Here is a 13655-nt window from a genome sequence, read left to right on the forward strand (position 1 = left end):
CAGCAGCCACAAGATCAACCAATCGCTTTAGACCTAAACAAGGAAACCCCCCCCCCCACATCATCCATCCATACATCCATTTTTACGCAGATTGAGCATTTATTCAATACCCTACGAGATAGCGACCAGTCTGTTGTTTGTCTTTATGTGCCCTGCCATTGACTGGTCACCAGTCCAGGGTGTACCCACTTCTCCCTCTATTAGTTAGACAGTAGAATGACTATGTCTTACTAGTGATGTTTTTCCACTACTGCCTTCTCCTCTCTGTTTGGCATTTCTGCACATTGTCAAATGACTCGGGTGCAGTAGTTGTTCAACTAGTGCATTGAATTGTACTTGTGCTAGCATGCTCTTTGTCCTCACCTGTAAGACAGTTCAGTGCGCTTGTGGAAGGACTAGGGTGCATTACTAGAGCAGCTACATGTTATTAGTGAGGGAAATATGTGCACTATTTGACTTCATGCTACTAGCAGAATGAGCAACATGATCAAATTCGACTAGTTAACGTCGAGCGCTTCGCTAGTTTTGGCTCTCTAATAAGATGCGGTTGTTTCACTAGTGCAACCTAGTCGTTCTACAAATGCGTAGAATTGCCATAGAGAAGTCATTAGTGGAAAAATGACACTAGTAAGGCATAGTCCTGGGCTGGTTGCCAGACATCTAAACTGGGCACCTATTGGCAAACAAGCATTAATACCCACACAATTGCGAGTCTCCAATGAAACTAAGGTGCCAGGCAAACTTGGACTTGTACCGTACTTCTATTTCAATGACGACATGCCCATGAATGTCAGCCCTGTGACTTGACTGAAGGAAAGTGAAATGAGTTCAGGTGGTTAAATTTACTGTAATGTCCGCTTCCATCAGAGTATTTTCAACAAGCAGCGTCCACCTGTCCCTAGACTCTCATTTTCTGACAAAAGAACCAGAGCGTAATGTGATTACGTAAAAACTACATGATGGCATTTGGATGTCTAAAGATTAAATTAATCTGGTTTGGTGAAAGTAGGCAGGATGAACAAGAAGGATTACACCGGACAAAAACAATTTAAAAGATGAAGTTATATATATTTTTTTAACATGTTCCCACTTCGACAACCTTATTGCTGTGGTTTCAACAAAGTAACCATGATTTATCTGGTTTTATGTGGACTTTTTCTGCATTCAATGTTTGTTAAGAGAAAGCGTTAATGATAAAACAATTAATTAATTGTTCTCCATCTAATCAACTCATTTGCTAATTGACTTGACAGCAGCAGATGGTCTGCTAATCTAGTTTGAGACTATTACTTCTCCACATAATCTCTTCTTTATGTTCGATTTATGTAATGAATCACTAATTGCAGGGAGAATTTCGTACGGCGTTGTTTCTTTTCCTGAGCAATACGTCAACATAGATGATAAACATTTCATAAAAAGGCAAATATTCGACTCATTCGAGCAGCCTTGTCGGAGTGATCTCTAAACTCTTTTTTTAATAGTCTTGAGTTTCAATGGACCGCTATACCCCAATCTTCTGAGTAAAGATCACAGGCCAAAAAGTTTCAGATCTATTACGGCTCTAAATCACCATTTACCAGAAACTCTACGGGAAAGACGCTGTAGATTAAAGGACAAGGACCAGGGGTACTTTAAGGCAGGGTCATCCATCAGTATGGAGGCGGCCACAAGAGGGCACTGGCAGCCTTTCAGGAGAACGCTTCAATTCACTCCTGAGGAGAGCTGGAACCGCAAGAAGGTTCCAGTGAGATGGGCAAGGTCAGGTCAGATGTCAGAGAAGTCATACCTGGACCTTCTGGCTGAGAGAACCACTAGAACCGATTCAAAACCATGCTCCAAGTATTCATTTGTGAAACAGGCTGGACCATGTTTGGTGTTTAAGAAGAGCTTCCAAATTATCCATCCGGCCATTAATTTGTGGTCCTTATCCTCATTTGGGTTGTGCGTGTCCACGACTGGTCTTCATCTAATCGCAAAGCATGTATAGACAAACAACCATTAACACTAACATTCAAAATTTAGAGTCTTCAATGTAGCAAAGTACCCAGAGAACAGCCATTCAAGAACAGGGAAGCTGGAGCTCAGATTTGAATGACACCTCAGAACTGTAAAACAGAGGTACTAATGACTACACCACTGTGCTGCTTGCCCCAAATAAACCTTAAATCCCATAAAGGTGGGATTGGAGGGATGGAGGTGTGAAGTATCTAGTATATTCCTAAATCAAAAAGTGGTCTGGTTCTTCAGTTCTGCAGTGGGTTTTTGTTTCCGTAAAGAGCCTCCACAGCCTAACAGGTGTTTAGCGCCTGCTGTCTTTTAATCCTCCACTAACACCCCAGTGTCTTTACAAAGGTGTCATAGCGTGGTGACGTGTCCATCTTCTAAATCTGACACGGAGCTGTCTGGATTTGAGTTACCGTTACCATAATCTGCTCTGCTACCGTGAAAGCAGGCCAAAGTGAGCTCCAGCCAAGAAGAAGAAGGAGACGCGGCAATGGGGAACACCAAGAGCAGCACGTTGTCCAAGGAACTCCTGGAGGAACTGAAATCCAACACCAAGTACTCAGAGGCTGAGCTGTGCACATGGTATCAGTCCTTCCTCAAAGAATGTCCCGGCGGGAAGATCAGCAAGGAGCAGTTTGAGGGCATTTATGCCAGCTTCTTCCCGGATGCCGACCCTACCGCCTACGCCCGCCACGTCTTCCGGAGCTTTGACACCAACGCCGACGGCACTCTGGATTTTAAGGAGTACATCGTGGCGCTTCACCTGACCTCAAGTGGGAAGACCCGCCAGAAGTTGGAGTGGGCCTTCGCACTCTATGACGTGGATGGGAATGGGACCATAAGCAAGAATGAGATCCTGGAGATCGTCAGGGTATGAACGTCTTCACCGTCACCCGACATCTTATTAGCAGAATACCTAAATAAAGTCTGAAGAATCTTCAAAGGTTCAACTACAACTACTTAGTCATTTATACACTTGTGGAAATAAAAAATAAATGGTTAGTAAATCGCACATGCGTCTTATGGGCCTCGCAAGGACAACTTATTAAGTCGCACACGCACCTTACGTCAGCTTACTTCGTTGCAACCGTGCCTTATATTTCTCGTGCACACAACGTGGTTCACTTTGCAAATCTTGCGAGCACAACTTAGTCAGTCAGACCTGCACCTTGCATACCTCACATGCATAACTTACTAAGTCGTAGGTGGCCTTCCTGCTCTATAATGTGGACGGAACCATTAGCAAGATCCTGGAGATTTTCAAGGTACGAATGCCTTCTGGACTTCCTCACAAACATCTTTGCCGTCACTTGACATCTTGTTAGCAAACAAAACAAATTCTGTTGAGGCTTTAGTGGTTCTGCTATTACTACTTAGTCATCACTTGTAGATCTAGGTTAAGTGTTGAAAAGAGCATGTGACATGTGACTTCCATGCAGTCCATCTTCAACATGATTCCAGCTGACGACCAGGAAAACCTTTCCGAGGATGAGAACACACCAGAGAAGAGAGCGGAGAAGGTCTGGTGCTTCTTTGGGAAGAAGGAGAATGGTAATTCACCATCAACAAGATTGTTCTTTTTTGGTTTTGTAGTTATACACTGTTTCCTGTTTGTCAGACAAAATATCGGAGGGAGAGTTCATCCAGGGCGTGATGGACAATAAGGATATCTTGCGACTCATCCAGTACGACGAACCTCAAAAGATTAAAGACAAGCTGAAGGAAAAGAAACAGTAATGGCAGTAAGCAGACTCTTTACGTTTCTCTTTTTGTTACCGTGGCAACCACACAGGAAGTGTCTCTCAACAACTCATTGTGGACAAAAACAAATGGAGAACATCATCAATGTGTGGTTTGGCATTCACAGATTTTTGGGGCTAACCAATCCTCCATTACTCACTTTAGCACCATCTGGTGGCACCTTGGTGTCATGGAATAATGTTGAAGTGAGTTGAGGCATTTCATTCAGACATAACATCATTTGACTGTCAAGTCAAATATATAGTCCTTTATATAAAAATCCCTTGATAGTAATTAGGGAGTAGGGAATGAGTGAATGAGTCCTAATGCAGCAACTGTGGTCGGAATCATTCACAAATTTTTTTACATCCTAATCGGGATTTTGTAGGGATTCCACAGGGATTTTTATCTAGCGAATCTACACAGTTTCTAATCGTTAACTGTGTTAAAGCCACGGCATAACATTTTCTGTATACTGATTAGGGAGTAGCAAATGAGTGAATGATGCAAACACAGCCTACGTGAAGCTGAACTCAAGGCATGCTGTTAGCTCATGCTAAGGAAGTTAGCGCTGCCTTGGATTATCGGTAATGTACTGCGTCCCCCACACTGCGCAGGTCTGGAGTGTCACGGCAATAAGATGTGAATAATTAGCAGCAGGCTAATGCTAATGCACACAATGTTGATTTGGGGGCGAGGGGGTGGATGGCTCAGGTTAAGCATGTTAATCCTATCACGAGTTTAAGGTCGATGCAAACTGACCCAACTAACAATCCAATCATGTTAACTGCACCTTTAAATCCAGCAAATTGAGCGTTACACTTGCGACAATCTTTGTCAACAAACAGCATGAACACAGGTCAAATAGTTTACAGTGAGCCCTCATTTTTAATGGTATGCATGAGAAACCACTGTATAGAGAGTCCATATAAAATATTTTAAATTTGGTTCCCGATTCACCCTTGTAGATGCAGCAGAAGGAACAATCGAAGCGTAATTACAGATACAAGCTAAATGAAGGTGATTCACTTGATGTGGTGTGGCGAAGTTCACTCAACAAATGCATGAAACAATCAATCACATCTCAAATGTCACTTTTCAACCAATCACATCACTTAAAGGACAAAACAGTATTTTTTTCCCCGAAAGATGTTCAGTAGTATTTAACTTTCATGTGCAATATTCGTGCATTTAACCTGCATTGTTTGCTTTTGAACATTCGGGTACAATTGTTCTTTAATTTTTATGTGGAATACATTTTAATACAATCATTTTTTTTGTTTTTTTTTCCAAGTGTAAAATATTACTAGTTGTTCTGCATGCTTGCTTTGCCTTGTGTTGTTTTCCTTGAGCTTACCACTGGAATTGTACATTTCCCTTGTGCATGAATAAAGTAACTAAACTGACATCAAATGAAAACTAGAATATCCAACATATATCAAATTGTCGTCCTCTTCCAGGATTTTTGTGCTTCATAAATACATTTATTTTTGTGTGATATGAAACTTTATACCCCTGTTCCTCTCTCATGTTGTGCTTACAGAACCAAGAGCACAAGTTGCCTTTTCAAGAGGAGCTTTATTTTTTTTTTTTATAATTATTTATTACTAATATGACGGACAGGATGCATTCCACAGTGTGCTCACCAAAAACATTCCCAAAAAGGTGAGACGGAGAGCACACGAGGGCGGCAAACTCCGAACATAGAATACACAACAACCAAACACCAACAAAACACAAGTGATCAGAAAGGACCACAAAATGGAATCCAAATAAAACACGCTAACAAAATGTAGACACTCACACGCACACACATGAAAACATACTGCACATGCAGTTACAGTAAACAACCTGCAAGGGGGAGCCACCGGACTGTCATCTGTGTACATATTGCAAAAATAAGACAAGTAACCCGGAAGAGACAACATGAAATGTGGTTTTTAAAAAAAACATTTGAATCAAATATTTTTTTCATATTTATAATTCCTACTCGTGGAACTTGGCAAGTCGCGTTTGTGCCGCGTGAGCACAACTCAGTTAGTCGCACCCACGCCTTTCGTATCTCGTGCGCACAAATTAGTAAACTGCACCCGCGCTTTAAGTATCTTGCACGTGCAAATGACTAAATCACACGCATGCTTTCAATCAGTAGTCCCCAAGTTGCAAACAAGAAAAAAAGTTGTAGTGGAGCATATATGTCCTGATCGGGAATATACGTCAGCACCCCCACCGCCACCACCGTCGTCAACGAATGGTTATCAGTCCGCTGAAATATCATGAACCGGCACCTGGCAGAAAAAAGGTGGGGACCACTGCTTTTGGTAGCTCTAACACTTAATAGTAAGTCACGCCCACAGTTTATGTAACTTGCGAGCACAAATTAGTCAAATGCACCCACAGTTTACTTATCTCACATGCACAAACTAAAACGTTGCTAAATCACGCCCCGTGCCATACGTCGAAATTAGTAAGTGCGGTATGTGTATCTGGCGAGCGCACGTAATAAGTGTAACATGAAATGAAAACTTAAATTGAGACATGTGGTCTCTGGGTTTCCTTACAAACAATTGAGGCACAAGAAGGTTTTCCAGGGTAACGCCATCCAACTTTTTCCTGCCTCCCATCCAGTTTTTCGTGTGCGGAGAAGAAGCATGCGTGTCCAGCAGCCATCTTTGAAAATATGAAAATATTCCACCACGAGTTCCTCTTGATATCCAAAAATAAAAGAGAATCATATCAAGACTTTTTTTTTTCTTTTTAAACGTGACACCAAAACGTTGAAGGAAACTTTAGTGATGTAACTACGGTAGAAGTAGAAGAAGAAGAAGCGAGCAGGGTTCACATGTACAAGGAACATGCTGGTTCTGGTTCTGATTCTGGCTGTCCCTAGCTTCAGATGTCCAAGTCCACAGGCCTGACGTGGCCCGTCTTGTTGTCTTGGACCCAAAGCTCTCGGTCCTTGGCCGGGTCCACCTTCTGTAGTAGCTGATCCACCGGCTCCACCGTCTGGACACAAGAAGGTAGTGCAGCCTTATTATTGCTCACCTGCTTGGCTTATAATTTGCAAAATGGACCAATCACAGTCAAGAAGAAGCTAAAACGATCTCGTTCGTCACTGGAAGGCTAGAATTGGACCAATCGCATCAAAACGCTGATAGTCATCTTCTTCATCGTTAAACTGAAGACTAGAAGGCTCAACTTACTAACTAACTAACATAATTTCTCGAGTTTAACCTTCATTTTTTGATTAAAAAAACATTGAGGGTGCATGTAGTTTGAGTGCAAGCAAAATCAAGAAAAACAATTATTCTAATATGATATGCAATGCCTAATAGTTCAAATGTATATATAACAACGTAATTTTCGCTGCTCACCAAAAATCATTGTGACATCGTGAGTGGATTTGCTCCAAAACCGGTCAGGGAGAGTAACAAGGAAATGGCTATAGATAAAAATGAAACATGCCTTACCCAATATTGTGTTTTGTGTAAAAGTGGGTTCCCCAGACGGTAAGAGGTATTTTCCAACCTAAGTCTTTTTCGTCACATCGCCGTTTCACAACACTCTCGCCACTCAATAAATCCGCGCGTATCCGGGTTGTTCTGCTGTCCTTCGGTTTCGTGAAATCAATCGACAAGGTGAACATGGCAAGAGGCCAAGAAGCGGCGACAGCTCAGACGAAAGCTCAAGTCTTGACGGCTAAAACCGTTAGTAAGGTAAGAGAACTTCTCTTTGCACACACAAAAAAACCGTCTGAACATAAGGTAACCCGAACTATCAAATGCCTATGCAGATAAAACTTCAATTTTTGCGTATGGATAGAAGCAAATTTGAGGGTGGGGCGGGGAGGCTCATATTATACCTGAGTGCAAAGGAAAATCAGCTTTTAGGGACTCATATAATACACAAGTGTGTTTTATAAATAATCATCGACCGGGGTGGGGGTGCAGGTGTGCGTTGCAGCCGGCTGCTGGCGGCCGTGATGGCCCGGAAATACACCAGCCGTTCGGGACAGATAACACATTTTCCCCAAATTCCTGATGGCCACCCCGCCCCTGGGTGTAATGATCACATTGCCGAGCTGAAATGAAATGTTGTTGGACATATAAATGGAGGGGTTTTTCCTTTTCCATAACTCGTTGTTGTGACAAAACGTTGCTGATGAGGAAAACGCTCTCAACTCACGCCCTGGTTGAACATGTCCGTCTCGTGCCTCAGCGTCGTGTACTGACGCAAATGTTGCTGGATCCACTCGATGCGATCCACCTCCAGTTTCTCCAGCTCCTGATTGGACGCCACAACGACAAGACACAGATCGTCACCGGCTCCTTTTTCATTTTCGTTACAGTGGAATAATGCCCGTTTACAAAGGCAATCTGTTTTGAGACTCTGCTCGTGAACAGAAGCAATTTTTTTTCCCATTAAAATGAATAATTGTTCTTGGTTTACCATGCTGGTGGTCACCATCTCCTCAAACCACTTGGACTGAGCCTGGTTGTAAAGGTCCACGCAGCGCATCAGGTCATCTCCTGCAAAACGCGTGCACGCACGCACACACAGAAATACCATTACATGCCAGGAGAAATTGGATTGTTTTTCGTGTCAGAGCCACCAGATGACAATCCGGAGTGAGTTCATGAAAGCGCAAAGACATGACATCCCTTAATTCGCCGATGAACCATCCATCCGTGGACTGGTGGCCAGTCAATGTCACGGAATGGTTAGACAAACAATGGAGTGGCGGCCAGGCACTTGATGCGTGGTACAACCTGCTTGTGTGGATTTCCTGCGAGCCTTCTTGATGTCTTCTTCCGTCTTGTTGCTGAGTTTGATCTCCAGCTGCTGCGTCTTGACTTCCAGATCCTTCTGACGCTCGGCCAGAGCTTTACGGGCCTGAAAAAGGCACAATGCCTGAAGGGGGCGTCGCCGCGCGAAAGGCAGTGTGAAGAATAAAGATTCCGGGTACCTTCTCGACGCCAGCATATCGGCTGGCGAGTTGTTTCCTGAGGTCCGCGATGTGGTGGTCGTACTTCTTCAGGTCCTTCTTGAAGTTGTCGGCTCGGAACGTCAGCAGAGGCTTCTCAACCTCGGAGTGAAGCTAAACACAACAATGTTATCCTACCAGGGTGTCACAGACACTTTTCGAAACAAAAGCCCTAGCAGAGTCAAGCTTTCATTTTCAAGACAAGATGAATATGTATCTCAATTTCTCAACATATTAAATTAGTGGGGTTTTTTTTCTCAACATGTGATCATAGAACAGCAAAGCTGTATAGGCAGGCAGCAATTTCCAATATATGAAATGACAAACTGCCTAACCAATGAAACGAGCACCCAACTAACTAGCTGAGTAGCTAACCAAAGTAACAACCCAACTAAATAACCACCTGACTAAATAACTGATTCACCAGCAAAAATAACTACTGTACATGCCTAACTAGCTGATGAACGCACAACATAAATGAGTGACTACTTCACTGACCAATCAATTACAAGCCAATTAAGCTAACGAAAATGTTACCTTGTTGGAGAACTTGAGGTGGACTTCGGCCTCGTCATGTAGACTTTTCTTCAGCTGAGTCCAAGCTTCTCCCAGAGTCCTGAACACAACCACCAGTGCCCTCTTCATTAGGTACACCAGCGAATCAAGTCACTTCATTCGATACACTAGTTACTAATCAATTACACTTTAATGGCAACATGTTCATGTTTATTATTGTTGTATTGTTTCATTTGAATAGCATCAATGCTGTACAACTTGAAAAGATGTTCAATTTCTTTTGACATTTCATTTACCTGTACAGTACATATTTTTTTCCTGTTATTTTTTTTTTTACTGAAGGTCAATCAAGCTGATCTGAATCTTATTTTAACCCGATCTGAACCTAATTTTGACCTGATGTAAATCTGATTAGAACCTCATCCGAACCTGATTTGAGTCTAAATGTTAACTTAAAAAAAAAAAGAAAAAAGGTTGCCTTTCACTCACCCTTCCTCCTGCGCCGCCAGAGTGCTGAGGGAAAGTTTGGACAAGTTCTTAGCGTATTCCTCCTCAATCTTGATCCTGGAACACAAACAGAATGGAGAAACAAATAAACAATTGTATCAATGAATTTTTATTGAATCATTGCTTTATTTCAACTACATTAATGAATAATGCAATTTAAAAATGTGAATGAATGATTTTTCTAATTAAAATAAAGTATTTCCTATATTTTAAATCCACATTTGAAGGTCCCCATTAATAAATGAGCTGACCCAATTGTCCTCTTTAAAAATGAATTTTACTTGTTTAATTGTGAGATGGCATTTGTACCTCTCGTGGACAAACTCGGCCATCTCCTTCTGCATCTGTTTGCCCTTCAGTTGCTTCTGCAGCAGAACCTCGAAGCCGCCCACCGACGTGGCACCCTGGGGGTCCTTTTTGTCCGTCTGCAAGACAGGAAGTCCGGCTCACAGGGGGTCCAACTTCTACGTTTGCTTGAACATGTCGGCGTTTAAATAAACAATGTTGAATTCTATTTTGTTTTAAGTGTCAATTTACCAAAAACGTCAACTGGGAGTGACAGAAAAAAAAAAAAACTTAAAATAAATGTTCACCTATGGCGGATGGGTGCGGAACGTACCCCCCGCAATAAACAGGGGGTCACTATATGTGCATGGGATGCTTCAGACTGACATATTTGCGGAACTGACCCAGAAGTAATCGCAGTAGCTCCATTCGTTGGGTTTGAGCAGCTGCTGCTCGGGTCCTTCTCCGGGAAGCGGGAACGTCACGCCGTTGATCTGTCGGAACCAAAGTCCAACACAAACACATAGTCGGAGCAGGAAGAAGGAAAGCGTAGAAAGCATTTGTGAGGTAAAGCAGTGGCGCGGAGGAGGAAAAAGGTCAAACAGTCAGTGGGAAAGCTCGGTTGCCACGGCGACATGGAAGCCTTCAGGGAGGATGGGGGCTCTAACGCGGTCAGTGTGCTCCATGTCAAGACTCCAGCGTACGTCTCTAATTAGTCTCACGGTTTGAAATTATGTAACACGCGTGCACACCATCTGCGTGATCACACGTGTCTGGACGGTGGTGATTCTCTGTGTGTTGGATCAACTGTCGCCACTGAGCAGACAGAGCATGCACGCGCGCACAATGATGCCAGGTGCAGGTTCAAAGCTTTTTTAGGGTGGCGGGAAAACTGATTTGATAAATGAGTAAATTGCGTTTTGAGGTTGGTCATAGAACAAAATGACACCCATAAATCAAAGTACGATTGTCTTGTAGTAGGGAGTATTTGGTCTGCGATGAATGCGAGCCTTTGGAAGAAGCAACGAGACAATGGGAGGTTTAATCAGCATTGTTTCGCTCTAACCAACATCAAGCCTCCATCCCATAATGTCCCGGTGGACCACAAGCAGATGACTAACACAACCCGCTTACATAACCGCACACGCGCGCGCGCGGGCTCACGCACATGCACACGATTGGCTTCGGGACACGTCGCGAAAAAAGTGGCTGATTTAGCGAGCGTCACTTTGTTAATTTTCTGCCTGGTGGATCAAAGTGACAGTTGCCGTGACAACGGTTGCCATGCAGACGCCCGCCGTCCGACACGTTTATCGCACCGTGGCGCCGCTCGACATCCGACACTATAGTACGGGGCTGGTCGATCGCGATACGGGGACGCAACGACGATATGATCTGCTGCTAGGCAACACGTGACTGCCGCTCTTGAGATATTTTCCCCTCAAGAAAGCAATCTGTTGCCGCCGCTTCCATTCTTTGCAGTGCCAGGTCCGGACAAAACCTTTTTTTCCTGAATCAAGGTCCAAATGACACCGACTCCATTACCCTTCACCCCACCTAAAAAAAATAAATAATAAAAATCACTGTGAAGGTGAAAACAAGGTTAGGGCTCCATCTTCTGTCTGAGGGTCAACCATACGTGTGTGTCTCCATGGCAACGGTGTGTGCGTGAGTGTAACGTGAGGCGCACAAAAACACCTGACGTCACAATGACGAATGGACTGTGTGTGCGTTTGTGTGTGTGTGGGAAGCCATTTGGGAATTGATTCCATACCCTCAAGATCCAACTTAAAAGATCAAAGTACCAATACACTCTTTGTCACTAGTAAGACAATTCAGTCCACTAGTAAAATGTTACTATCGTGTGCCCTAGTCATTATATTAGTGCACTAAATGATCTTACTAATGAGGGAAAAGAGCCTACTAGTGAAAGGACCAACCGGGCCGTACCACATGCAGGAGTCTCGTTAGTTATCGGAATGGAGCAGACGAATCACTCCGCCAACGAAGAACGGCCACCACTCACACAGTCCGTACAGAGAGAGCTGTGTAATCCGCAGGACCTTTTTTGTGTCTGGGCCAGTTAGGTCCAATGAAGCCGCAAGTTCTACTCCTGGTGACCTTCCGGCAGCTCTATTCAGTTTCAGTTTTGCAAGTATACTCGTCCGTGGAACCCAAAGACGTTGGCTTTCAAAAATGCTGCCCGGCAGCTTTTAGATACGTTAGTGGAGCAGGAATTACTGCGGCCGCTCGCACCAGACTTGCCGTCCAATGGTTCCTCAGCAAACGATCTAAAGTGTGTACTCATTCCAAGACCTCACAAGAGTCCTGCATTGTTTTTGTTCGTCACGACCTAATGGGTCATTTTAATTCCGTGGTTGTGGAAGGCGCTTTTCAGGCTCATTCTCTTTGTGGGAATCTGCTTCTTACTTGACAATTGCGCTATGTTTTTGTGGCTCAATTAAAATGACATAATAATATAGTCCAGTATATTGTATGAGGAGGCTCAAAACCCAAAACGGGGTTGCAGTTTTCTGTTGCAGAGCGTTGGTAGATGTATGGTGCACAATTTCTTGACTCCCACTCCCATTGTATTTTTTTTTTTTTTTTTTTGCAATGGTCCACTTCAGTTATTATTTTCTATAGTGTTGTTGCAGGCCCCCAACCCCCGCCCCCTCCCCAAAAACATTTTTGCGTCCTTTTCCAACATTTCAGCCTGTTGTCAGCTTGGGCTTCTGTCGCCATGGAAACTGGACCTGCTGCATTTCGTCGTTCACACGACGGCCGCGGGTCAAAAAAAAACCTGCACCACGCCACCCCCCGCCCCTCCCCAGCCCCCATGCCTCGCATCATTAACAGAGAAAATGAAAACAGCTACGAACGTGATGACTTTCAAGACCAGCAGGAGAAGAAGACGAAGGTCAAGAAGAAGGGAGTCAGCCTCTTCTTCTGTTTACAGGGCAGCACGGTGCTTGAGTGGTTAAGCACGTCTGCCTCGCCGGTCTGAGGTTTGGGGTTCGAATTGAGTTTGCACAATCTTCCCGGGTATTCCGGCTTCCTCCCACATTTCCAAAACATGCATGTTGGGTGCATGAAAGGGGACAGCTTTTTTGTCTAAATGCGCCAGGACACCGACTGGCGACGAGTCCGTTGTTTGTCAGATGGGAACGACTCCAGCTTACGCTAACCCTAATGAGGATCAGCGCCATAGAAAAAAATAAATGGATGGATCGATTGTTTACAGACAGGAAGTCAAACGCACGCAGACACCCAGAATGCACTGAAGTTGAAGATGGATAAGGAAGTCACTCACCGTGGTCTTGGTCTCTTTCACCTCGTGGACTCGCCTCCTTGCGGGCGACACGGATCCGGGCGGCTGCGGGGCGAGACACGACGGGTCGTCAAAACTCTCCTCGGTGTCAAAGCTGCCCTCCATGCTGCTCCCTCGCTCCTGCTCCTTCCCTTGCCTGAGCCTTCAGTCGCCAGGCTGGGATGCGAGGGTAGAGGAAAGGGGAGGGAGTCGGGCAGGTTGGATGGCGTCGTGGAGGTAACAGGGAAGGGGTGCTGGGGGGGGGGAGGTGGCAGCAAGTGTAGCCTCAGGTTACTCGGCTGTCAGGGA

At 44.2% G+C, this 13655-nt stretch overlaps 2 protein-coding genes across 2 annotated transcripts; one reads left to right on the top strand and one right to left on the bottom strand.

Moving 5' to 3' along the window:
- Positions 1-2386: 2386 nt before the first annotated feature.
- rcvrna (recoverin a) lies at positions 2387-5169 on the top strand. The gene is made up of 3 exons (XM_086055689.1): positions 2387-2875; positions 3444-3555; positions 3623-5169. The coding sequence occupies exons 1-3, from the start codon at positions 2495-2497 to the stop codon at positions 3739-3741; spliced, it is 612 nt and encodes a 203-aa protein (XP_085911815.1). The 5' UTR covers positions 2387-2494; the 3' UTR covers positions 3742-5169.
- Positions 5170-5302: 133 nt separating this feature from the next.
- On the bottom strand, positions 5303-13625 carry gas7a (growth arrest-specific 7a). The gene is made up of 10 exons (XM_086055685.1): positions 13350-13625; positions 10441-10530; positions 10061-10176; positions 9734-9808; positions 9266-9344; positions 8711-8842; positions 8514-8637; positions 8194-8273; positions 7930-8028; positions 5303-6750 (listed from the first exon to the last, which is right to left on the bottom strand). Exons 1-10 carry the CDS (start codon positions 13470-13472, stop codon positions 6637-6639), a joined length of 1032 nt encoding a protein of 343 aa, XP_085911811.1. The 5' UTR covers positions 13473-13625; the 3' UTR covers positions 5303-6636.
- Between the last annotated feature and the right edge of the window lie 30 nt (positions 13626-13655).

The sequence above is a fragment of the Filicampus tigris genome, chromosome 16, assembly GCF_054856515.1.
Source record: "Filicampus tigris isolate MCC_2025a chromosome 16, RoL_Ftig_1.0, whole genome shotgun sequence".
Lineage (NCBI taxonomy): Eukaryota > Metazoa > Chordata > Actinopteri > Syngnathiformes > Syngnathidae > Filicampus > Filicampus tigris.

Excerpts from the sequence above, each read along its gene's own strand:
- rcvrna (XM_086055689.1), top strand. The coding sequence starts at position 2,495 with ATGGGGAACACCAAGAGCAGCACGTTGTCCAAGGAACTCCTGGAGGAA. Across the intron at positions 2,876-3,443 it reads AGATCCTGGAGATCGTCAGG|TCCATCTTCAACATGATTCC; the intron begins GTATGAACGTCT and ends ACTTCCATGCAG. Across the intron at positions 3,556-3,622 it reads CTTTGGGAAGAAGGAGAATG|ACAAAATATCGGAGGGAGAG; the intron begins GTAATTCACCAT and ends CCTGTTTGTCAG.
- gas7a (XM_086055685.1), bottom strand. The coding sequence starts at position 13,472 with ATGGAGGGCAGCTTTGACACCGAGGAGAGTTTTGACGACCCGTCGTGT. Across the intron at positions 8,029-8,193 it reads AGATGGTGACCACCAGCATG|GAGCTGGAGAAACTGGAGGT; the intron begins GTAAACCAAGAA and ends GCGTCCAATCAG. Across the intron at positions 6,751-7,929 it reads CGGACATGTTCAACCAGGGC|ACGGTGGAGCCGGTGGATCA; the intron begins GTGAGTTGAGAG and ends TCTTGTGTCCAG.